Below are 24,108 nucleotides of genomic sequence, written 5' to 3'. Positions count from 1 at the left end.
ATATTTTAACAAAACCCTCAAACTCATCTAAACTCCGCAGCCACAATCGAGTCCCCGCCCCCCTGCGCGCGGCTGTTACGAGCACGCGCAGTCTCTCCTTCTCTCCTCTTTCAGCCCCGCGTGACACGTGACCCACGGCAATAGACAGACTGTCTCCTTTTTCTTTTTTTATGGAGGTTCTGCTCTAAATCAGGTGTTTAAACTCCTGATTTCAAAGCGTGTCTTCTCTCCCTCACACTCTGTGGATCTGTCCGGTCACTAACAGCTGCGGAAAAACAATCCAGTCGGACCGAACCATTTTCAGTTTAGAGGAGGGGGGTCCGGTGACGACGTTTAAAAAACAAAATATATAAACATCGTTACCTTGACATTAAAAATAAAAGTATTTGCGATTATATATTGGTTATTGGTTTACTGAAATAACGTTTTCTGTTGTGTCCTTTTGTCATCATTCGGGGTTTCCGTGCCCCCCCCTCTCAGTCTGGGCTCCTAGAATCAGCCGCTCCGTAAGAAGAAGAAGCGCGGAACTTCCGGGGGTTTCTCCTGTGTTCATTTAAAACGAAAGTTTATTGCAATAGTCTAACTTCACTATCGAAAAAAAGTAATATCGCAATAACGATAATTATCGTTTTATCGCCCAGCCCTAATTTGACTCACAAAAACAGGAGCATTGCGGTGACGTCACAGCTCTGTCTGGAGAATGCGTGCCGCGCAGAGTCTATTGACAGTCTCAGGTGAGAAACCTGTTCAGCGGTTAAAAAAAAAAAAAAAAAAAAAAAACATTCCAGCAAGTAAGCTGCTGGACCTTTTTCTGTTTAAAAACACGACGAGATCCATTTAAGTTTCTGTCCCTGCACTCGCGCTTTTCCTCAAACGAGAGTTCAGCATCTTCAGGCTCCAAGCTGTAGAAGAATAGCTGCAGATGAATCAGTGAAGCTGTTAGATCTCTCCTGCCGCCCGCTGTGTTGCACTCAGGACACACTATTTCGAAAAAAAATGTTTCCAAAACAGTTTTGCGAAAAATGTCTGTTTTGATACGCCCCAAAAACCACTTCCTCTAAGCGCAAAAACTTTTCTTTTCGAAAAATGCGAGTTTTTTCGAAATTGTGGTGTTTCCATTAGGAGGATTTATTATCCAAATTCCAATTTGCTAAATTTCAGAGTTAATGGAAACGCTGTCAACTACTGTTCTGGCAAGCTCATAACCGCGTCCAAGAGCGCAGGTATGTGGGGATGTGTGGATGGAATTATTTTAAAACTTTCATGTGTGGACGCAACACTTTTTGTAAAACGGAGGTCAACAGATATGCGTTTGTAGAAATACCCGCCTACGTGTGGACATGGCCGTAGTCTATGCTTCCTAAAGTGCACGTGTTACATAAATACAAAACAGATCTAAAGACTGAAAAATGGGTTGCAAAGGGTTTTGAAGACACCTAGAGGCAAAGGAAAGAAGAGAGCAGGAGGCTAGTTCCAATGCTTTCAGGTCTGAGCTTCTTCAGTCTTTTTTCAATAACACATTGTAGAAATTAAATTAACCTTTATAGAACATGGAAAATGGCTTTTTCTGTCCAGCACATTAACATCCTAAGAACTGCAACAATCATACAAACATTTCCCAGTATTTTGTTTAGAAACTGTGAATTTGAGCATCAGATCTTAAGTGTTCTTTTGTTCAAAACTAAAATGAAGATAAACCCAGCATCTGTCTTTGTTTCTTGACCAGACTCAAATCCTGTTAACTGCTCACAAACAATTGGAGCTCAAAATGCAGCTTGCTGCGACTGCAAGCACAGGCACCTGAGGAATCTGCACAGAAACCTGCAGTGGACTAATCAGAAATCCAGACTCAGATGTTTCGACCCCTCTCAAGCATTTAACTCAGGAAGAACGGTTCTCTGACCAGGAGGATTCTCGATGGCTCCGTCTCCCCACATATAGATTTTCCAAACAGTTGATTTCTTTGTGTAGGTTAAGTAAATGTGAAGGAGCTTCTCTCCACTCCTGGTTTGGGGCTGTTCCTTCGTTCACAGAAAGAGGTCTATCTTGGCAGAGACAGCTTTGCAACCTGTTGTGGAGAAGTACTGTCCCTGAACAGGATGGAAGATCACATCTCGCCCAACAGCTTCCACTACATCGCTCCGTTGACAGTGGCCGCGCTGGCAGAGCTGCGAGCGCACGCAACGCTCCACGTGGCCTCGGCTCAGTGGCAGGAATGGGACAAAATGTGTGATGAGCTTCTGCTGGATGATGCTAGACTGGAAGAAGCCACCTGCAGAGACAAACGTCTGTCAGATTTTGATATATTTTATTTTGTAAATACTTGAAAGGAAAAAACGCACAAGATGAAAAGAAAATATCTGAAAAGGAATGTGAAGAAGTTAAAGCCATAAGTTATAATACATTCACTCCCATGCCCTAGACCAGGGGTGCTTTAATTTACACACACACACATATATATTTGTTGATCTAACCCATCTTTTAGTAAACAGATTTTAACTTATTTGTTAGATATTTACTGCTCAAAGAAGTAACGTGCTGAATTTTAATTATTTTAGCTGTTATAGAGGTCACAGTGTAATATGTCCTCTTAACTGAATTGTGTCTGTTTTTAGATGCCATTACATAATCTTGTTTCAAAGCCAAGTGTGATTCTTCTTTGTACCTCAGCAGTTCTGTCAGTGTGTTTGTTGTTTACAACCTGGAAGTATTCATTATCACCATGTTGGCCAAATTTGAGTACACCACGGTTCATGTACTAGGGCTGTAACGAGTATCCGGGTGCTCGGGTATTCGCGATTTGCTCCCAAAAATTCGAGTACGGATATTAGGGGTGTAACGGATCAGAAGCCACGGTTCGGACACGTGTGTACCGCGGACCACTCCAACCCCCACCCCCAGCGAGCGCACACACCTCGGGCTCTCATAATTTTAATCAATTGTCCTTCACATCAATGCAATTCTCGTCATATTTGTGTAAACAGCGTACAAATATGTACTCAATATACTTAATACAAAATGTATTAAATATTACTTAACAACCGCTAAGGTTTCACAAAGACATTGACGAGGTAGAAGCTTGTTGTGAGCGTGTTTTTATTTTCATTGCGACAGCCGCAAAACCGCGCTACGGATAAACAAAGGACAATTACAAAAGCGATAGCTTAATTCCCCATACATTACAGCGACCATGGCGAGCGGAGGACAAGAAGAGCAAGAACTTGAGCGGCCCCCAGCGTCATTCAAGTCAATAGTGTGGGAGCACTTTGATTTTCCAGTCAGTTATCATAACGATGGGAAAAAATTGGTGCACAGAGATGTCACGGTTTGTCGGCACTGTGGCGAGAAGAAGTCTTACGAACACGGTAATACTTCGAGCATGATTACGCACATGAAGCGACATCACCCGACGGTGTCACTGAACACAACGGAAAAAAAGCCAACGCAGCAATTAATCTCCGCCGCATTTCGGCAGCCTTTCCCTGTGACATCATCGCGGTTTCAAAACATAACAAAATCCATCGGTGTGTTTATAGCCTCTGATATGAGGCCATACTCCATCGTGGAGAACAAAGGATTTAAATATATGTTAAAAGAACTTGAGCCTCGGTACGAAATCCCCTTGCGCGCACATTTCAGCACAAAGATCGTTCCAGAACTTTATGAACAGGAGAAGCGCAGAGTGTTGGAGGATTTGTTTAGTGCATCATCCGTTGCTCTCACCACAGATGGGTGGACATCTAGAGCAACAGAAAGCTACGTGACGGTGACTGCTCACTTCATTACATCAGAGTGGGAGATGAGAAGCCCGGTGCTGCAGACACGCCCCCTCTATGAGAGTCACACCAGCAGCAATTTAGCGCAGGTACTGACAGGAGCAGTAGCAGAGTGGAAGTTAGAACGGCCCAAAGTCAACATTCCAGTGACCACTGATAATGCCAGAAACCAAGTTAATGCAGTTTATGAGGCAGGACTGGGCCCTCAGATAGGATGCTTTGCCCATGTCATCAATTTGGCATCTCAAAGGGGAATCAAAGTGAACCAGATGGACCGTCTACTTGGGAGGATCAGAAAGGTGGCTTCATATTTCCACCGTAGCTCAACAGCAGCCCATTTGCTGAAAACCAAGCAAGAAATGCTTCAGCTGCCCATCCACAAGCTCATACAGGATGTCCCAACAAGATGGAACTCCACGTATGAGATGTTGGAGCGTTATCTTGAACAGCAGGCAGCTGTATTCTCAGCGCTTACCGACAAAGTCCTCAAAAAAACCATCAAAGATATTGTTACCTTATCCGGAGAAAACGTGAAAGTGGCAGAAGAGGTCCTTCAGGTGCTCAAACCCCTCAAAATGGTGACATTTTGTTGAGCACAGAATCTGCACCATCTGTGTCCATGATCCTACCCCTAAAATCACGGATTTTACAATCCTTGGACCCAAGTGAGGAAGACTGCACCATCACAAGAGATGTCAAGGCTGCAATTAAAGAGGATCTGGAATCCAGGTACACTGATCCCCCTGATCTCCAGGACTATCTTCATAGATCAACTGCACTGGACCCGAGGTTCAAGTCTCTGTCCCACCTCAGTACTGTACTGCGCCTCACAACTTACTCCAACCTCACAGCAGAGATCGTGGCCATGTTTGGCAACAAAGTGGAGCATGATGATGACAATGAGGTAAAAAAAAAAGAAGAAATTACATGAATATTGTTCTGCATTGTAGTCTTTGCTCTATAACTTTGAGAATTATAATTAAAATGTGATTATTAATTCTAAGAAATGTTGTTGATACACTTATATTAATTAGAAATATGAAACACTGAAAAGAATTCTTATATCAAATCATTGTTTCCACAGGGTCAAGTCACTGCGCAGTCAGGAGAACACTTGGGCACATCTCCATTAAAAAAGTCTGCCATGAGGGAGCTTTTTTTTGGGGAGACCTTTGCAGACAAGGCCACAACCAAGAAGACATTTGAAACAACAGTTGAAGAAGAGGTGGCATTCTACCAGGCAGCAGCAGGCATTCCAGTAGATGGGGATCCATTGGAATGGTGGAGAAAGAATGAGTGCAATTACCCTCACATAGCAAGGATGGCAAGGCGCTACCTTGCTGTTCCGGCCACATCTGTCCCCAGTGAGAGGGTGTTTTCAGCAGCAGGGGACATAGTGTCTGCTAAGAGGTCTACACTTTACCCAGAAAATGCAGACATCCTCATTTTTTTGAAGAAGAATTTGAAATTGTAATTTCTTTTAAACGCACAATGCCAGATGTTATAGCTTGGTTTTTGAATTTGTGAGCATCTTGTGCCTTTTTTCCTATATAATACCATATATCAAGTTCTGATATTTCTAAAGGGTTTGGTTTTTCTAAATAGACCACTAGCAAGTGTTTTGGGGTCTCTTTTTATGTGTGTTTTGAATTAATTAGAAAATATTTTAACACCTTTTTCTTAAGTGTTCCAAAAAATAAACTGTTCATATCTTGATATTTTGTCCTGTTTTTTCCTTTTTACTGATCCGAAAAGTGATCCGAACCGTGACCCTAAAACCGTGACACGATCCGAACCGTGAGTTTTGTGATCCGTAACACCCCTAACGGATATTCATGATGTCAAAGATCGCCGATTCGCGATCTTTATAAATGTAGTAAATTGTAGTAAAATATGATCAAAATATCTTGGAACGATGTATTTTTGCTCTGAAATGCAGATTAATGTAGGATTTTAAGTTTACAAACTAAAACAAACCGAAAGAGGCGTGGTACCGCCACCGGACGTAAACATATCTTCACGTCGGTGAAGCTTCCGGTTTTCAAAGTAAAATTAGCAAGAGCATTTTTCCGTTCAAAAACTGAGACATAACTTCTGAAAAAATGAATTAGCTTTAACATTGGAGCTTTAGCTCCAGTGTTTACATTCGTTTGGTTATGGAAACTCTTCAACATTTGACGTAATTAACGAAACTCCATCTTATTCTGAAGAAACAGCCTCGTGCTGCTGAAAGGTGGATGTAATTAACGTGAATTAGCTGATTCTGCTGTGGAAAAAATAACTTTTTTCATACGGACTCTGCACCAATATGTAATGCCTAGAACGTAAAATATTGAAGAACTTTGAGGATAGAAAACTGTGGAGAGCATTTTCCGATTCTGTTGTTAAATGATCCAAAACAGCAGTGATATTTATCGGTTTTATGTTGTTTTACTGCTGAACCAGAAGATTGACAAAAAAAGTTTAAAATGACCAAATTTATTTTTATCTGAATCTTTGTGTTTTTTAATCAGTTTTGTTCATTTTGATCTCCTGTTCTAAATAAGGGTATAAATGATGAATAAATACAAATAATTTCAATGTTCATCCATCCAGTAAATAGACGTACACATGGCAAAAAACATTACAATAAAAAGTAAGAATCGTGGTTCGATTTGTGAATTGTTGAGCTTGATTCGTGAATCGAATCGGATTGCCACCCAAGCAATGATCCACAGCCCTATCATGCACCCAATGCAATTCCATAAAAGAAATTTGGACACTTTTTTAAATAGATCTCCGGGTTTAATACGACAATTATTTGAATGTTTTTCCTCCTGTCCCCTCCCCGCTGCGTGTGAAAAAGCAGAGAAGAAAGTGCACTCTGTACTTGCGCTGTGCTCCTGCCATTATGTTTTTTAGGAATTTGGGATAAAAATCAATTGGTCTGGTAAAAATGTATGATGGTTTTGCGACAGCATCCTCACGCAATGCACAGTCTCTCAGTCATAACAACCAAAAACCGTTACGTGGCCTTAAACTTGTTCCTAAGCTATGATGTAGCATTGATTTCTGCTCAAATTGCTGATTCTTTTCTTTTTTTAATCAATTAATATTTGATATTAAGTCCTGAACCAGACATTGATAATTCATGTAGAGAAAATGGTATGGTCGAGTCGGGGTGGGATTATATAAGTTCACTTTCTTCCACTCCCTTTCAAGTGATCAACTTGTGATTTATTAAGTGATATGTAATGTATTATTACATGATTGCCTGAAATAAACCATTTCGTTCATTCATTCATTAATTCAATGCACAATCTGGTGGACTGTTTTTGGTATTATTTTAAGAAACTAATTCAGGGAAAGAGACCTGCTCCACCCTCACCGCAAACTCAAGCCTGCACAGACAGCTCCACCTTCCTTGCAAGGAATGGTTTCAAGGCACTGTCATTGCTGCCTGAATGGCCTCTTAAAACAATGTCCAAGGCAGCTGGCAAGACGGGGTCCGAGCGTGTAGCCTTCCTCACCTGTTCAGCCGACAAAGGAGCATCATACACCTGGCTGAAATAGAATACGCTCTCTGAACGGGACTCTGATCTAATGACTGGGGGTGACAACCTTGACAGGCCGTCAGCGTTGCAATCAGGGCTGGGAATCACTGGGTACCTCATGACATGATGTGATACATGACTCACAATATCAATAATATCGCGATACTGTGATAATTGGTAAAAATCCTCTCTAATAACTAACATTATATAGAAGAACACATATTTTTGGGGAAAATATATCCCCGTTACTTTTTTTATTTAGCTTAAACAAAATCATAATAAACAACTGTTGCTATTTTGTGCAACAAATTATAGACGCTTTTGTGCATCATTGCTGAAATCAGTAACACTATGTCTTTGACAAACATTGACAACAACTGAATTGGAATTATCTGTCAGATTCAATGTTAACAACAGTAAACATGATCAGCAGTGCCACAACTTAGTGCAGAATTGTTGTAAACAACAGAACAAAAATTAAATAAAGTGGCGACAGCTATCTACCTCCAAAAGTACGTCACACCAAAGGATGATGAATATAATGTTTTAAAGCCTCTGTCAAGTGTTTCCTAATTTTTGGTGCACTTTTCCCTCATTTGAGAAGGTCTGAGCATTCAAAAATGAAAAGGCTGATTTACTCAGATTACTTTTCCAATCTTTGTTTATTTTCCATGTGGTCAGTCAGTAGTCAATAGGTTAAAAACCCTAAAACACACATGATAATGGCAATAAATATTTACTAATTCAAATTCTATTACAGAATAGCAATAAAAAACTTTAATCAATAATAATTTATATAATTTTAAACACTTCAATTAATTAGCAACCTCCCTAATTTGACAGTGAATTCATGTACTTTAAATTAATATTAGCAAAAAGTAATTACATTGTTTGAAAACGTCACATTATAAATTTACCAAAGTTACGCCGTACACCAGCAGGTTAAACATGGAAGTGCATGAAAACAAAAATTCCGACTGGTACCTGAAGTACACACAAACAACTGCGAAGCACGCGCCTAGTTCCCACAGCAAACAGGAAGTAAGTGATTGTGGTCATTCCAGCGCTCAGACAGAGTCACTTCTTACTGGCTGCTTCTGCTACAGATGGATGATAAATGCTTACAGGTAGGCATGCTTTACACACACGCTACCGAGCCTGAATCTCGCCGGTGCTTTTTCCTGAATGAAGCACATGCATCGCCATTAAAAGTCCGAAGCAGCACCCATCTGCTCAATAGTTCCGTCACGCGACTCAGACGCTCAGCACAACAGCCTCTTCAAATGAAACTATAATATCGATACTTGGTGAGAACCCATTGAGAGTCAATCGCAGGACTAAATATCGCGACATATCGCAATATAGATATTTTGGCACACCCCTATCATCAACCCACCTGTCTAACCCCATCATCAAATGTGCTGATGACATCACGGTGGTCCGACTCATCACAGGGGAGGATGAATCTGACTACGGGGATGAGGTCAGCAAACAAGAACGCTGGTGTAAGGGCAACAACCATTATCTGAACACCAAAAAAACAAAAGAGATCTTTCTGGACATCAGAAAAGGCAAAGTGGACCCCGTCACAGCGTGGTACGCAGGATCCTCGGCTGCAGACAGGAAAGCGCTGCAGAGGGTGATCAACATGTTAAACAAAACATGAACCCCATTACCTTTTTAAAAAAAGTGCAATATTCAGCAGCTCAGAGGAATGGAAGAGAAATATTGTTGTTACTATTATTATTATTATTATTATTTTTTTTTTTAAATGCGCTGCCACAGGTGGCAGCAAGTAGTAGCGGCTCCTGGCGTTTTGCCATATTTTCTTTCTTTTTTATGTATTTTTGTTTATGTACGTCGTTTTTGTGCTACTTATGGGTCTCTGCATCCACGTTGAGAAGACTTCCTCCTTTGTTTACACCATCGATCAGCTGCTAGCTCTAAAACCATCATCTTCCGCAATCGGAGTGAAGCCTCAACTGCCGGAGGAGCTTCGGAAAGACGCCATGGATGCAGGGCTGGAGTTAAACGGCGTTTGAAGAAACAACGTTTTAAACCCTGGGTTCCCACGATCATCACGGGGAACGTCAGGTCCCTGGCCAATAAGATGGGCGAGCTGGAGGCGCTCACACAGACCCAGCGGGAGTACCGGGAGGCCAGTATCATCTGTTTAACCGAAACATGGCTCAGCGGACTGATACCGGACTCTAACGTTTCTATCGCGGGATTCCACACAGTGCGAGCGGACCGAGACACCACTGCGAGCGGTAAGAAGAGAGGAGGAGGGCTCGCAGTGCTTGTCAACACCAGGTGGTGCAATCCGGAGCATATCCATGTTAAGAGGAGCGTGTGCAGCCCTGACGTGGAGCTAATTGCTATCGGACTCCGCCCATATTATTTCCCGCGGGAGTTTACAAACGTCATCACCATAAACCTGTACATTCCTCTGGCCGGCAATGCAGACGCGGCATGTGACGTCATCCACTCGGTCGCCGATCTGCAGACTAAACACCCCGCTGCCTTCATGTTCATCACGGGGGATTTTAATCACGCCCGTCTCTCCTCCACCCTCCCCACATTCCACCAGTATGTCCAGTGTTCAACGAGACAGTAAGACTTTGGATTTGTTGTATGCTAATACCACCAATGCATACACTTCCACTGCACTCCCTCCACTGGGCAGGTCTGGTCCTGGTCCTGCTGTCCCCATCATATACCCCAGTGGTGAGGAAGCAACCAGTCACTGGGAGGACTGTGAGGATGTGGTCTGATGGTGCCATGGATTGCCTGCGTGATGCTCTGGAATCCACAGACTGGTCTGCTCTGTATGATCCACATGGGGAGGATCTGGATGGACTAACAGACTGTGTTTCGGGTTACATCAATTTCTGTATGGACAACTCCATCCCCACCAAAAAGGTTCGCTGTTACCCGAACAACAAACCCTGGGTGACAAGCGACCTGAAGGCTCTCCTGAATGAGAAGAAGAGGGCCTTTAGAGCCGGAGATCGCTCTGAGCTCAGGAGGGTCCAAAAAGAACTGAAACACCATCTGCAGGATTGTAAGGACGCCTACAGGAGGAACCTGGAGGAGAAACTGGAGGGAAACCGGACCAGAGACATGTGGAGTGGAATGAGAGCCATTACTGGATTTCAGAGGAAGGGGAAAGGAGCAGTAGTAGGAGCTGTGGACCGAGCTAACAAGTTCAACCAGTTTTCCAAAATCTAATCTCAGATTTTTTTCATTCCAAATTAAATTTTTGATTTTAATAGATTTCATTTCTCCCTCCTTTTACTTTCTTTAACAAAACTTACAAATGACAGAATATTCTTTAACAAAAACTATTTTATTTTCACATCTCCTATGGAAATTAGCCTGAGCACAAAGTGCAACTAAATATAAACTAAAAATATTTGTAGAACAACGCAGCAGGTTTTGTGTGAGCTACCGCTAGTTTAAGAATCTAATAAAATAAAACAATACAATCATTCAGCAGAGCAATGCTGGTAGCAACAGCCTTCAAACTGATGTTGCTCTTTGTGGTTTGATGCTCCAAGTTGGAAGTCACATCGCAGTGACCAAAATCTAGTTTTTGACACAGTAGATAAAACAAAAATCTGTTAGCCGTTAGCTTAACACTGGCTCTGTAATGTTACAGAGACTACTAATAAAGTTAATACAAAGTGGATAAATGCCTGTTATTATTTTTATAAAATACAAATTTTATAAATGTCCTGTGAATTAATGCTGCTGCAGCTCGTTAGAAATAGCTTAGAAACAGTTTGTTAGCATTAGCTTAGAAACAGCTTGTTATCATTAGCAGCTAGCATCATAGCTTGCTAGAGTGAGTGTGTATTAACAGCGCTGTCTTCAGATCAATACTTTTACTAAATCTTTTGTTGCTGCTGTAGACCAGCAACTGTATCATCCAGTTCTGTCTGGATCATTTGAAAATGACCTGCTGCTACATCAGTCAAAGCAAACCGCTACATAAAACAGAGACGATAAGCAGAAGGAGGTGGTGGGGATGATGCAGGGTGTAGGTTGGTCATCATGGACTTTGCGAGCTGGTGTGAGAGCAACCACCTGTGCCTAAACACCAGTAAAACCAAAGAAATGGTGATTGACTTCTGTAGAACCATGACCCACACACTGGTGAACATACAGGGGGCTGAAAGAGTTACTGTTGAGTAAGAATGATTGGTTAAAAACTGATTCAAACACGTCAACATGTTGATTGATGCGGAAAATTGAATTATCTCGACATGTGCCTAAATTTAGAAAAAATGCAGAGTAGATGACATTTCTCTATGCAGGTTCTCTGAGAGTGTGTGAGCGCCTGTGTGTGCGTGCGTGCGTGAACGACTGGCTGCGTGCCATCTATCCACGCCCACTCCCTCCTTGGAAATGATCAAATCTCCTTTGGATTTAAAAGTTTCACATAAGTCAGTCCCTCCAGGATTTTGCAACCGTTCCCTTCTGACTCCTTCCCGGAGTCGTGCTCCTTTTTCTTAACCATCTTTAGTCATTTGTCTCTTTTTCTGTTGGTGCTCATTGTGAGTCCGGGCGAGTGTACGAGTGCAGGCGAGTGAGCGAACACAGACGAGTGCCAGCACGGGCGAGCAATCCAACCAGATCAATCCGTCTGAGGCAGAATCATATCAAACTACACCATTGAAAATCGTTTCAAAATTAGATTAATAAATAATCGAAATGATATAGGACAATACCATTTGGATAGAAACATGGTTCTTTTATTTTACTGTAACGTAAAAATGACCAAGTTCTATCAAAGTGGACAACACACATGTGATGCAGCAGAAAGTGATCAACCATCGTTCCAGTCTTTGAATTGATCAAAGTCATGTGACCACACAGAGTGCTAGAATGTTCTAATAATGATTGTTCTGATGTAGAAAAACAACACTGGGCTGAACTTTATCGAACTAAAATGTGAATGGATTTGACATTCATTCTTGTTTACTTGTTTGTTCAGATATTTAATTTATTATCATGAAGAAATACATTAAATCTGGAAATACAGGAATCTGGAAAACTTCACCTGAACTGTCCAGTACCAGCTTTTTATCTCTGAGTCACACAGCGGGAAGTTTGGGATAAAGATGTTCTGGATTCATTTTAGGTCAGTGAATCAGATCCAATCAGATCGTTCAAAATGAATCAAAATCAAAAGTGAATTAATCAGCAACCTCAAACATTGAATCAAATTGTTAAAATGGATCGGTACACCCCTAGTTGTTGTGCATAATTTTTGTAAATAACTAAGTTACTTTTTACAAGATAATTTTTGTGTGTTTTTGTTGTGGATTAAAAGTTAGGGTAAGGCTACTTTTATGTAATCTTCTTCTAGATCCCCCTAGTGAGAGAAAAGGTGCATAACAGCTGCTGTGCTAAAATAAAAACAGAAACAAGTTATTTGTGACAAAAAGAGTGAAACACTTGTAAGTTTACTTTACAAAAGCGGTTCTGTGAGTAGTACACAATTTTTTATTTTGTCCCTCGTAGTTGAGGTATAGCTGTGATGAAAATTACACCCCTCTCATTATTTTAATTGGCAGAAGTTGCACAATTGGTAATAATCAGTTCAATTATTGATTAATCTAATTTTGAAACGATTTTCAATGGTGTAGTTTGATATGATTCTGCCTCAGACAGATTGATCTGGTTGGATTGCTCGCCCGGGCTGGCACTCGTCTGTGTTCGCTCACTCGCCTGCACTCGTACACTCGCCCGGACTCACAATGAGCACAAAAAGAAAAAAAGACAAATGACTAAAGATGGTTAAGAAAAAGGAGCACAACTAAATAATTTTTTGCCTCTTTGTATATGAACCTTAGTTCCTAAAAAAAAATTTAAAAATAAATAAATAATAATTCACATAAAAGTCACTTAAGAGTATAACAAGCATATAAGTTGCACCCCTGGCCAAACTCCACGACTGATACACAAAAAGAATGGCAATTCCTATGAGTACATTTACTTTTTCTAGCAACTGTATTTTACCAAAACCAGCTACTGTGCAAAAACTCACTGGTGTTGTTGTTGTAAACAGCCAGAGCGATAGCGTCTTCCAGGTCACCCAACGTGATTGCTTCCCGTTCCCGTCCAGACTGCCGATTCTCCACAGCTACTGTGTTGATCACCTCTTCCCCAGTGGTGCTGCGGTGTTGCAAAAAACAGAAAGCCATTTTATTTGTATTTCAAATGAAATCTAATCCGTAAAAATATTCAACCTTTTTAAAGGACCACTTGACAGTAAAGACTGATTTCTACAGGACCGATGGCGGTGCCTCTCTGTTGCGTTAACAGAGAAAAAAGGAACGTTCAACAATCAATCAGAATGTTTCCATTGACTTTGTCATGTCTGTGTCTTGACATCGTCCATCTGGTAGTTCCATGTCAAGTCACCTAATACACATTGTTGGAGCAAAAACCTGGAGAAACAGGAAACAGGTCCGGGTTTCAAAATAACAACTTACATTGTACTTTCAAAATGAAACTTTTTTTTTTTTTTTTTTTTTTTTTTAATTAAGGTGACATGCCTGCGCAATAACACACATTAACACCAAAGATATACACACGCGTCCATTTTCGCCATAAACAAAAAATAAATAATTTTGGAAGTACAAAAACATAACATGACACAAAAAAGGCATTTTACAAGGACTCAACTAGGGAGGAGAGGATATGGCGTTTCTTTGCTTAAGCTTTGGATAAGCAAAGAGAGCAGGGTGACCTACTATACACGGGGGTGGCAGGACAAACCACTTGTCCGGGAGCCAGGTCCTGGGGTGGTTGAACAAAGGGGCGCAACAGAGACCATGTATTATAACAGACGAATTTCCCACGGATTTCCCATGCAACACAACAGAGACACTGCAGACGGATTAGTGTTAACCCGGGTAAAAAAGAAAATGTAGCAGAAACACCAAAACAAACATCTACATCTGCATCTTGGTCATTGATGTGACATCAACAATTTCTGTCCAACAGCCTTTATCAAAGAATAAGTATTTAATTCCATGCAAAATGTCATATATGTTATAATTCTTCTGTAGAAATAGATATTTAAAATGTTTAATGAAATATGATTCATTTCTAAAATGTATTTCTTTAAAGTGTCAAACTATCATGTGGTGCAACTGTACAAGCAAATAAAAAAATGTTAAAACCATTCAAATTAACAATCTATTCACATTTATTCCTTTTTGTGCCATTTGACATGTTTTTCAATTTGTTTTATGTTTCTGTGTGGAGTTTCAAATAATGTTTATATTTTTATTGGATTATGAATACAGCCATTTTACATTGATACCCACTTTATTCAACATTACATGGTGCGACCACAAAAACACAAATGATTAGGCATTTTATTGTTCAAAGTTTGTTGTATTATTTACAAGTTCTTCAACAACTTTTTAGAGACACAGGTTTGTAACTCTTCTTACATTTTAAAAAGTATTATCTCTTCAACTTTTGTCTAAATATGGAGCATACAATCAATCATGTTGTATGACCTTTAAAAAAAAATCAAAGAATATAACTTTTATCTACATGTATGTACAGTTTATAAATTTGTACAAGAACCTTTAGTAGTTAGCTATCGTCTCAGGCTTCGCATACCATCACCAAAACTTTTTACTAAAATTAAACATGCAATTTGCACGTGGTGTGACTATTTCAGAAATATTTCTATTCTAAATCAAAGTCCATAAAAAGCATTTTTTTCTTTGAAAATATAATTACAAGAAATTAATTAAATTACTATAATTCCTTTAAAATATTTTGTCATATTTTGATATTGGATGACTGTATTAAATTTTGGTAACTTAGAAGCTATAGTTTACTTTTAAAGTTATAGTAAAGCTGTACTTTAATTTGTCACCGTCTACACAAAAACCCATTCATAGCATCAGGGAACCTCAGCCAATAATCTCATGCTACTCAAGGTTAAGTAGACAAAATTGGGTAAAGCCCAGACACACCTAGAGCTGAAGAATTTTTCCCACCTTTTATGATCTGTTTCAGTATGATTACTAGATTTGATATACAGTCTATGTTCACATGTCTATGTTCATTTATAGGCAATAATATTTGATAAATTGAATAAAACCTATTTTTTAATAGTTTTTAACTTGACCATTTCAAAATTATTATCTTTCACTGACCCATCTAAAGTTCAGTCAATTTTGAACTAAAGCTTAATGAGTTATTTATATCTTTTGCCCGCAGTGTTTTGACTGACTTCAGCTTTAAGCAAATTTGACCATTGTACTGACTTAGTAGTTGCAGAGAGTGAGGGAACAAGCAGAGGGAACAACAGAGGATGTTTGCTGCATGGAAACATATCTACAAAGGATCTGCAGTGAAGTGAGAAGGTCTCAAAGCAAAGCAACACTTCTGTACCTGATGAACACATAGACAGCTTTGCGGTAGTTTGTGCAAAACACAATGTGGGAAGGACCCAGGAAAGGCTCCAGGACGTCCACCAGTCCAGGAGGCATCTTCTCCATCTCATCAAAAATGAAGATGGAGTGAGCACATTCTGTAAGGTTCCCTTGTACCCAGCTCTTCAGCTCCCTCTAAAAACAAAAGAAACACCTTTGGGTCCTGCAGAAGTTTCCTGCTTAAACCCTTTAACAAACATTGCACTTTGCTGTTCTCACCTAGACACACAACAAGAATATTCAGTGTGGCTACAAAGGCTCCAAGAGAGCACATCAGACCTGAAATGAGCAGACCTCACCCTGTACTGTTGGACCTGATGGGGCACGGGGAAATGAAGTGTAGCAACAAACTGGTGCACATATGGGCTGCTCATCGCTGAACCAAAGAGGTGAGTTCCCAGCATGCTGCTAACCAATGTCTTTCCTGTCCCCGAGGAGCCATGGAAGGAGAGAACCAGGGGCCTTTCAGGGTTTTTGTTTTGAAGAAACTTTACCACTTCCTCCGACACAATGTCCTGAACCAGGTGCTGACCAAAGACATTTTTGTAGATGTCCCATTCCAAGTCTGTTCCAACACCAACAAAGAGACAAGTGTCACACAGCGCAAGAATGAAAAATGATCACATACATACTGTCAAATGTCCAGTGACTATGTATTGGAGAAGGTTGTTGTTATTTGCATGTACACTATATTACCAAAAGTATTGGCTCACCCATCCAAATGATCTGAATCAGGCGTTATGATTGGCATGGCCACAAGTGTATAAAATGCAGCACTCAGACATGCAGAGAGTTTTTTTTTTTACAAACATTTGTGAAAGAATGTGCCAAGTACAGTACACAGAGAGCTTCATGGAATGGGTTTCCATGGCAGCAGCTGTATCCAGACACACATCATCAAGTACAATGTAAAGCGTGGATGCAGTGGAGTAAAGCACGAGTCACAGGACTCTAGAGCAGTGGAGACATCTTCTCTGAAGGGAGGAGTCACACTTTTCTATCTGGAAATCTGATGGACCAGTCTGGGTTTGGAGGTTGCAGGAGAACGGGACGTTTCAGACTGCATTGGTGGAGGAGGAATGATGGTGTGGGCTTCTTTCTCAGGAGTTGGGCTTGGCCCCTTAGTTCCAGTGAAAGGAACTTTGAATGCTTCAGGATACCAAAACATTCTGGACAATTCCATGCTCCCAACCTGAACAGTTCGGAGTGGGCATTCCTCTTCCAACATGACTGTTCACCAGAACACAAAGGAAGGTCCATACAGACATGGAGGACAGAGTCTGACCTGGACTGACCTGCACAGAGTCCTGACCTGAACCCCATAGAACACCTTTGGGGTGAATTATAGCAGAGACTGAGAGCCAGACCTTCTCCACCAACATCAGTGGGACCTGAACAATGAGCTCTGGAAGAATGGTCCAGAATTCCTAGAAACACTCCTCTACCTGTGGACAGTCTTCCAGAAGAGTTGAAGCTGGAATAGCTGCTGAAGGAGGAGCAGCATCATACTGAACTCTATGGGTCAGGAATGGGATGGTACTGCAGTTCAGATGTGAGGCAAGGTAGATGAGACAAAACTTTTGGTAATAGAGTGAATTAACATGTGACCAAGAATTGGATGGAAATTCACATGTAATACATGCAGCCAAGGCAAACATGGCTGCATTACCAACACACACATAAACAAATGCATGCATGCGAACACAGTACAGGAAAAAAGTTTGGACATATTCAATGCCTTTTTTGTGGATTCATGACTATTTACATCGTAGATTCTCACTGAATTGTCACAACTATGACTGAACACATATAGAGTAATGTACCTAACCATAAAAAGGTGAAATACCTGAGATTGTGTTTGATATTCTAGTGCAGGGGTCACCAACCCTGGTCCTTGAGGGCTATCGTCCTGTTGTTTTGCATCCAACCCTGCTTCAGTAATTACTGTTCACCTGGAACAGGTCTGTTCAGTCAATCAGTAACTGGTCTGATTCAATCCAGCTAACCGGCATCTACTGAAGCAAGGTTAGCTGCAAAACAAGCATGGTGGTAGCCCTCGAGGACCAGGGTAGGTGACCCCTGTTCTAGAGTCTTCAGAATAACTCCCCTTTGCTCTAATTACAGCTTTGCAGTCTTGTCATTCTCTTGATGAGCTCCTAGAGGTAGTCATCTGAAATCGTTCTCTAACAATCTTGAAGGAGTTCTCAGAGATGTTTAGCACTTGTTGGTAATGTTGAACGATAATATCGATTACCGATAAATACCGGCCAATATTGGGCATTATGACGTCACGCCAATAACTCCGATATGAAAAAATGTGCCAATAAAATGGATCGATAATTAAAGGGTTAAACTATTGAGGCTTCCTCACTCACCACTCAGTATTTCCTTGTGTTACAGCTTCTCTGATCACCCCAAAAGTTTCAGCCTCATCAGTAGTGCTGAACGGTGCTAGCATAGCGGCCCGACAACAGCACGGACTCTGCATGCACACCTTTGTTTGATGGGAAAATTAGCTGGAAAATATCGGATATCGGTAGTTAGAAAGTCAATATCGTGCATCACTACTTGTTGGTCCCTTTGTCTTCACTCTACAGTCCAGCTCAACCCAAAAGATCTCAATGGGGTTCAGGTCCAGCTGACTGTGGAGGCCAGGTCATCTGCTGCAGAACTCCATGTCTTTCCTTCTTGGTCGAATACCACTCAAATCCTTCAGTGAGAATTTACAATGTAGATAGTGACGAAAATAAAGAAATGTTGAAATGTAGATTGAGGATGCTTCAAACAGAAAAGAAACGTTCCCAGCCAGTGCCAATCAAAACATTATACAATGTTCTCATCATCTCAATAAATCCGGAAATGTTCATTTGGAGAGGTTGTATGCATTTTGTGACAGAATTTCACTGCAAAATGAACCATCACCATTCTGTCTGTGCCAATTTTTTGGGATAAACACCCAGACTACTTAAAGCAGACGCACGGTATGTACATGCATACAAGGAGTGAAAGGCGGAGCCTCAGAGATTGAGTAGTTTTACTTCAGGGTATAAAAAGAGTTCACAAAAACAACTCGTATTTTAAAAATAAGTTGTTCTTTAGTGTACCAAATGTAATTTGAGATCATATAAATATTGATATAGTTTACTCTGAAAGACTTAAGAAAGCATGGTATAGGCCCTTTAAAGCTGTAGCGTTAATGTCAATATAATAACAATAACCCAAAGCTTTGTTTTCAGGCTGTTTTTATCTTAGAATTTAATATAAAATGTGATAATCTGGAGCCAGTAAATCTGTCCCTGTTTTTTCAGCATGTTTGAACTTGAGTTTACAGTTAGTTATGCAATTTCAATTTCTTAAAAAATGATTGAAGACGGTTCAAAAAGTAAAACGACTACGATTTTTCTGTGTAAAATAGTGTTATAATTCGGCTGGTAAATGATGGTAGATTTTTTTTTAGATCAACCGGCCAGCCAGCTTCACCAGAAACTGACAAATTAAAATGTCGGCCCTGTGAAGGTAATAGACCCTTTTTACGTGACATCACACATCGTCGGAAAGGGCCGTCGCTTCCGGCTCATATTGCTTAGAACAGCAAAATTGACGGCTGAATGCTTTTAAAGCAATTTTACATAAATAATATAAGGTAACTTAACCAATTGTAACTGAAATGTGTAAAATATTTTATAAATGTCCTACCAGGTTGTATTCGTTTTCCCCTCTTAAATCGTTCACAAATTAAAGTATAAATGTTAGTAATCCTGTCTCTAGTCTGAAACAGCAGCTCAGCTGATCCCCAAATTCCTCTGGATGATATTAAACCAGTCGTGGATTATTTCTCTCTGACAACCCGATTAAAGTTAGACAAAGGTTACAAGAACTTCAGTGAATGCTGCTTGTTTGACTGTGAAGGTAATTATGATTTTATTCTTTTAATCTGTGCTAATACTAACATTAGCATTAGCTTTAGCTATGAGACGTGGAGCTGCAGAAGATCTTTTCTCACCAGTTAAAAGTTTCCTAAATTTCCGTGTTCACATAATCCTGTAAACAGGTCAAAAGTCAGACAATTCCAGCGTGTCTGACATTAAAGTCCAACTTCTTCTTGTTGTGATGTTTTCTACTGCGGTCAGTGAGCTGCTGTTAGCTCAGCCGTGGTTCTAACATCACTCCTCTTTGTTTTTGATCATAACTGTGTCTGATCTGCAGGAAAATGAAGCTAAAAATGATTAAATTATATAAAAACTGTTGCCAAAAAACAGGAAAGTGATCATTTCCACATAATGTTCTAAAATACGTTCACCCAGAGATTTGTTTTTCTTTCCCCTTGGCCGTTCTTATTTTGAAAGCTGAAACTACGTGGCTCGATAGCTGCTCTGAACATTTTCACTGTACCAAACCACTCCTGTTTTTACTATTATCCCTAAAGCAGGGGTAGGGAACCCTGGTCATGAGTAGTGACTCATGACAATTACCTGGTTTAGGTGTGTCCAGCCCATTAAGAACATGCCAGAGCAGGGTATATTGGAAAATATGCCGGTGGCTCTCGAGGACCAGGGTTCCCTGCCCTAAAATATCCCATCGAACAAGTACATTTATCCTGGGATGCCATTAAAATTTTTACAATGTGTGTCTTTGCTGAAGGTATTAAATGTGGCCAACATGAATTTATATCAGCTTTTGTGGTCAATCGCACTTAAAATGTGTGCAAATAATATCAACCAACATAGAACCTGTTAGAATAACATCTGCTTAAATGAAAAGTCAATGTGTTCAATAAAATATAAAATATTGAAGGATTATTCAAATTTGTATTTAGATTTGCAAACAATCTAAGACAGGAAATGAAAATACAGTTCGCCAGTACATTCATAAAATAAATATTGTACATTTTTCTGTTTAAATTAGTAAGGTTACCTTTAATTATTTACATAAAATTGTGTTAAACCAAGTTCAGCTGTCAGCTTTGCCGTTCTAAATGCGAACGCCAGGAAGTAACTATTCCCTGTGTAGGCCCTGTCGCCATTTTGGCCATACGTCACCGTGGAAAGGCTCTAATAATACATTACTTAAAATGAGGAAGAAAAAAAAAAGAGAGGGAGTGACGTGCCTTCATTGACATGATTATCAGTTCTATGCGTGCACTGAAAATTGCGCATAAGACATGTTCCTTCAAATGCTGGAAACTCACTTTCATTGGGGTTATCAGGTATTCTCACGTGACCCCCGAAAGTTTACTACACTTTTAACATCCTTCATTGTCATGCTCTGAATGATCCTCGATGTACACAGCGAGCGTTGGAGTTTAGGGGGCACGTTTAAACACTCTATATTAAAACACAAAACTTCTCCCAAAAGCCACAAGCTCAAAGGCGATGCACGTTATTCTCTCAGTAAAAACTGAAGATAAACGGAACAATTGTGAACAGCAAAAGGTAATAATAAAGCAAAACCAAGTGTGCTACAGGTTTTACAGCAGAATTGTTTTCTTGTTGTCCAACTAGCTTTTGGCTAACACACGTCAGGAAGGAGCCCGCTCACCTCTGATGTTCGGCCGGAAGTCGCAGTCACAGCTGTCTGAAATGCTGCAATAAAGCTTCTGAAAAACGCAAAGAACTGGACAATACGCCAATAACACAAGAATGCACAGCACAGCCAGCATTTTGCCCATAGTGCATGACGCTGACCTATCTGTATGCGGAAGACTACCGGTTTCACCGGCACCGGCGCCACCCACTCCACACGAGCGAAACATACGTCACTTCCGCTCTTCACCTACTTTTTACGACGGTATCATTTGGAAACGGCAAAACTCTGTGACAGAGTTTCTATATTAAGTCTATGGTTTCTTCCGACTGGATTACAGTCCCCAAAATAAAAGAACACCCCCCAAACACAACACTGTATAATAGTATATTGTTTTCATTACAGACAATGGAAAATCTCAATAATACGTGATAAAGTAAAAACCTCTATCTGTCTGTCTGTCTGTCTGTCTGTCTGTCTATGTATGTATATATATATATATATATATATATATATATATATATATATATATATATAAAACGTGCTTAACATAAATGAGTACACCCCCTTTAAAAAGCACAAATTTAATCAGTAGCTTAATGAGCAAAAGAACAATTTCCAAACTTTCCACAAGGATGAGTTTTATTGTACACTTGTTGAACTCCAGAACATGAAATTTGCATGTACTTTATAGAAAGGGTTGATTCTGTTAGGACACTAAAGGTTCACTGAAAATATAGAGGGGTGTACTCATATATGCTGAGCACTGTATATACATATATATATATATATATATATATATATATATATATATATATATATATACATATACATACACTCAAAGAAATGATCCATTGGATGGACTCAATTTAATTAAGGGCAGGTTTTCCATCCAAAAAATATGTGTAGTCTGAACTCCAATTGTACACGTTTATTCAATGTAAAGAATTTGAGTTAGTCCAACCAACCAATTTTTAGTTACTGCACTCAAAAAAATGATTCATTGGATGGACTCAATTTAATTAAGGGCAGGTTTTCCATCCAATAGATATGTGTAAAGTGAACTCAAATTGTACACATTTATTCAATGTAAAGAATTTGAGTTAGTCCAACCAACCTATTTTTAGTTACTGTAAATGGAAAAAATTGCATTTAATAAACATAAATGATTTATGTAGTTCATCTCAAAATAAAGTAATTTAATTCATTTAAATTATTTACTTCGTCTTATGAGAAGTGTTTTGATTTCAACCAACTCAACTGAATTCAATTCAGTGGAAGTGAAAATGTTACAATAATGACATCAAATAAAAATTGGTTTGATGAACTCAATTTTATTTATATTCGAGTACAGCAAAACAACATTATTTAGTCTCTGAAATGCAGTTCTGAAAAATACAATTACATGTTCAAGGAAACCCTTTTAAAAGTGTGCCAACATGCAATTTACTTTAGATATAAAATTAATATTTCAAAATAAAAGCAAAATAGAAGCACTTCTGAAAAATGAAAATATGTAAAAATAAACTGAAGATAAAACTCAGTCCCCACAATACATGAAGATGCCATACCCTGACAGTTTAAAAATCAATTTGTAATATATACACTTTTTTTTTTCAAATATAAAATGTGGACTTAAAACCAGTTTCACTCAACAAGATTTTAAGCAGATCTTGAAAAGGGGAAATAAAAAAGGAGAAAAAGAAATGGCAAAACCTTTAGTATTTGTAGGATTTGAAAAAACCTCAAAGCCAATTACCACAATTTAGTTTGGTAGAAAAGGAGTTCTTCTAATGTGTCTAATGTGTGTTCCTGAGGTCTTGAACACCTTCAATTCCAACGGCAACATCCAATCCCATTTCTTCTGAGATGGATGAATGTAGCTGGAATGCTTTCTGCGATGTCGTTTTCAGTGGAAGAGGTCTGAAACACAACAAATAACTATTAAAAACAAAAAAAATCTACAGGTGGCTCCATTTTTGTTTTACTTCTCCAAATGCAAAAGTGACCACAATCTCTAAACATTCAAACCTGGTCATTAAAAAGTGACCTCCAGTGTCAGGTTCTTATGAGTACCTTCAGATGATCCAGACATGATGCATTCTTAAGAATAAGACAGAGGTTTGAACCAATTGATTACAGTGTCTCATCAAACAACATTTTGGTGTGAAATGGTCCGTTTCAAGCTGGGTAATAAAGAAAGTTAAACTTACAAATATTCCTTGAAGAAAGAGTCTGGATCTTCAGTCAAGTAGATCGCCAAACTTTTGGGAACACGCTCCTCCTTGTGTCAATGTCGTCACACTAATGCAAAAACAAAAATACATTTGTCCAAATGTGAGTAAAGGAAAATGTGTTTTGCATTTAAACAGAAATAAAAAGAAGAGGAAAGTCACTAGATTTGGACTGAGAGTTGGGACTTTGAATGTTGGAACTATGACAGGAAAGGGTAGAGAGTTAGTGGACATGATGCAGAGGAGAAAGGTAGACATACTGTGTGTCCAGGAGACCAGGTGGAAAGGTAGCAAGGCTAGAAGTTTAGGAGCAGGGTTCAAGTTGTTCTATCATGGTGGAGATGGGAAGAGAAATGGAGTAGGAGTTATCCTAAAGGAGGAGTTTGTTAGGAGTGTTGTGAAGGTAAAACGAGTGTCAGATAGAGTGATGAGTCTGAAGATAGAAATGGAGGGTGTGATGTACAATGTTGTTAGTGGGTATGTCCCACAGGTAGGATGTGAGCTGGAAGAGAAGGAGAAGTTCTGGTTGGATCTTGATTAAGTGATGATGAGCAACCCTGGAAATGAGAGA

The 24,108-nt window shown here is 39.7% G+C and overlaps 1 protein-coding gene and 1 long non-coding RNA gene across 2 annotated transcripts in view; both read right to left on the bottom strand.

Moving 5' to 3' along the window:
- Positions 1–1,474: 1,474 nt before the first annotated feature.
- tor2a (torsin family 2, member A) lies at positions 1,475–21,531 on the bottom strand. The gene is made up of 5 exons (XM_024263543.2): positions 21,319–21,531; positions 16,080–16,345; positions 15,740–15,915; positions 13,365–13,492; positions 1,475–2,272 (listed from the first exon to the last, which is right to left on the bottom strand). The coding sequence occupies exons 1-5, from the start codon at positions 21,446–21,448 to the stop codon at positions 2,028–2,030; spliced, it is 945 nt and encodes a 314-aa protein (XP_024119311.1). The 5' UTR covers positions 21,449–21,531; the 3' UTR covers positions 1,475–2,027.
- A 1,086-nt stretch (positions 21,532–22,617) lies between these two features.
- LOC112140548 overlaps positions 22,618–24,108 on the bottom strand; it is a 1,826-nt gene continuing 335 nt past the window's right edge. The window contains exons 3-4 of the long non-coding RNA XR_002918191.2: positions 23,517–23,607; positions 22,618–23,226 (exon numbers count right to left, since the gene is read on the bottom strand). This is a non-coding gene — a long non-coding RNA (uncharacterized LOC112140548). The remainder of the gene's footprint in view (positions 23,227–23,516; positions 23,608–24,108) is intronic.

This window comes from Oryzias melastigma, unplaced genomic scaffold (assembly GCF_002922805.2).
Source record: "Oryzias melastigma strain HK-1 unplaced genomic scaffold, ASM292280v2 sc00263, whole genome shotgun sequence".
Taxonomy (NCBI): Eukaryota; Metazoa; Chordata; class Actinopteri; order Beloniformes; family Adrianichthyidae; genus Oryzias; species Oryzias melastigma.
This window is presented reverse-complemented; position numbering and strand designations above follow the sequence as displayed.

Coding starts and splice junctions, on each gene's coding strand:
- tor2a (XM_024263543.2), bottom strand. CDS start 21,448: ATGGGCAAAATGCTGGCTGTGCTGTGCATTCTTGTGTTATTGGCGTAT. Junction 16,346..21,318: donor CTTCCGGCCGAACATCAGAG/GTGAGCGGGCTC, acceptor GTGTTGGAACAG/ACTTGGAATGGGACATCTAC. Junction 13,493..15,739: donor GCTGTCTATGTGTTCATCAG/GTACAGAAGTGT, acceptor GCAACACCGCAG/CACCACTGGGGAAGAGGTGA.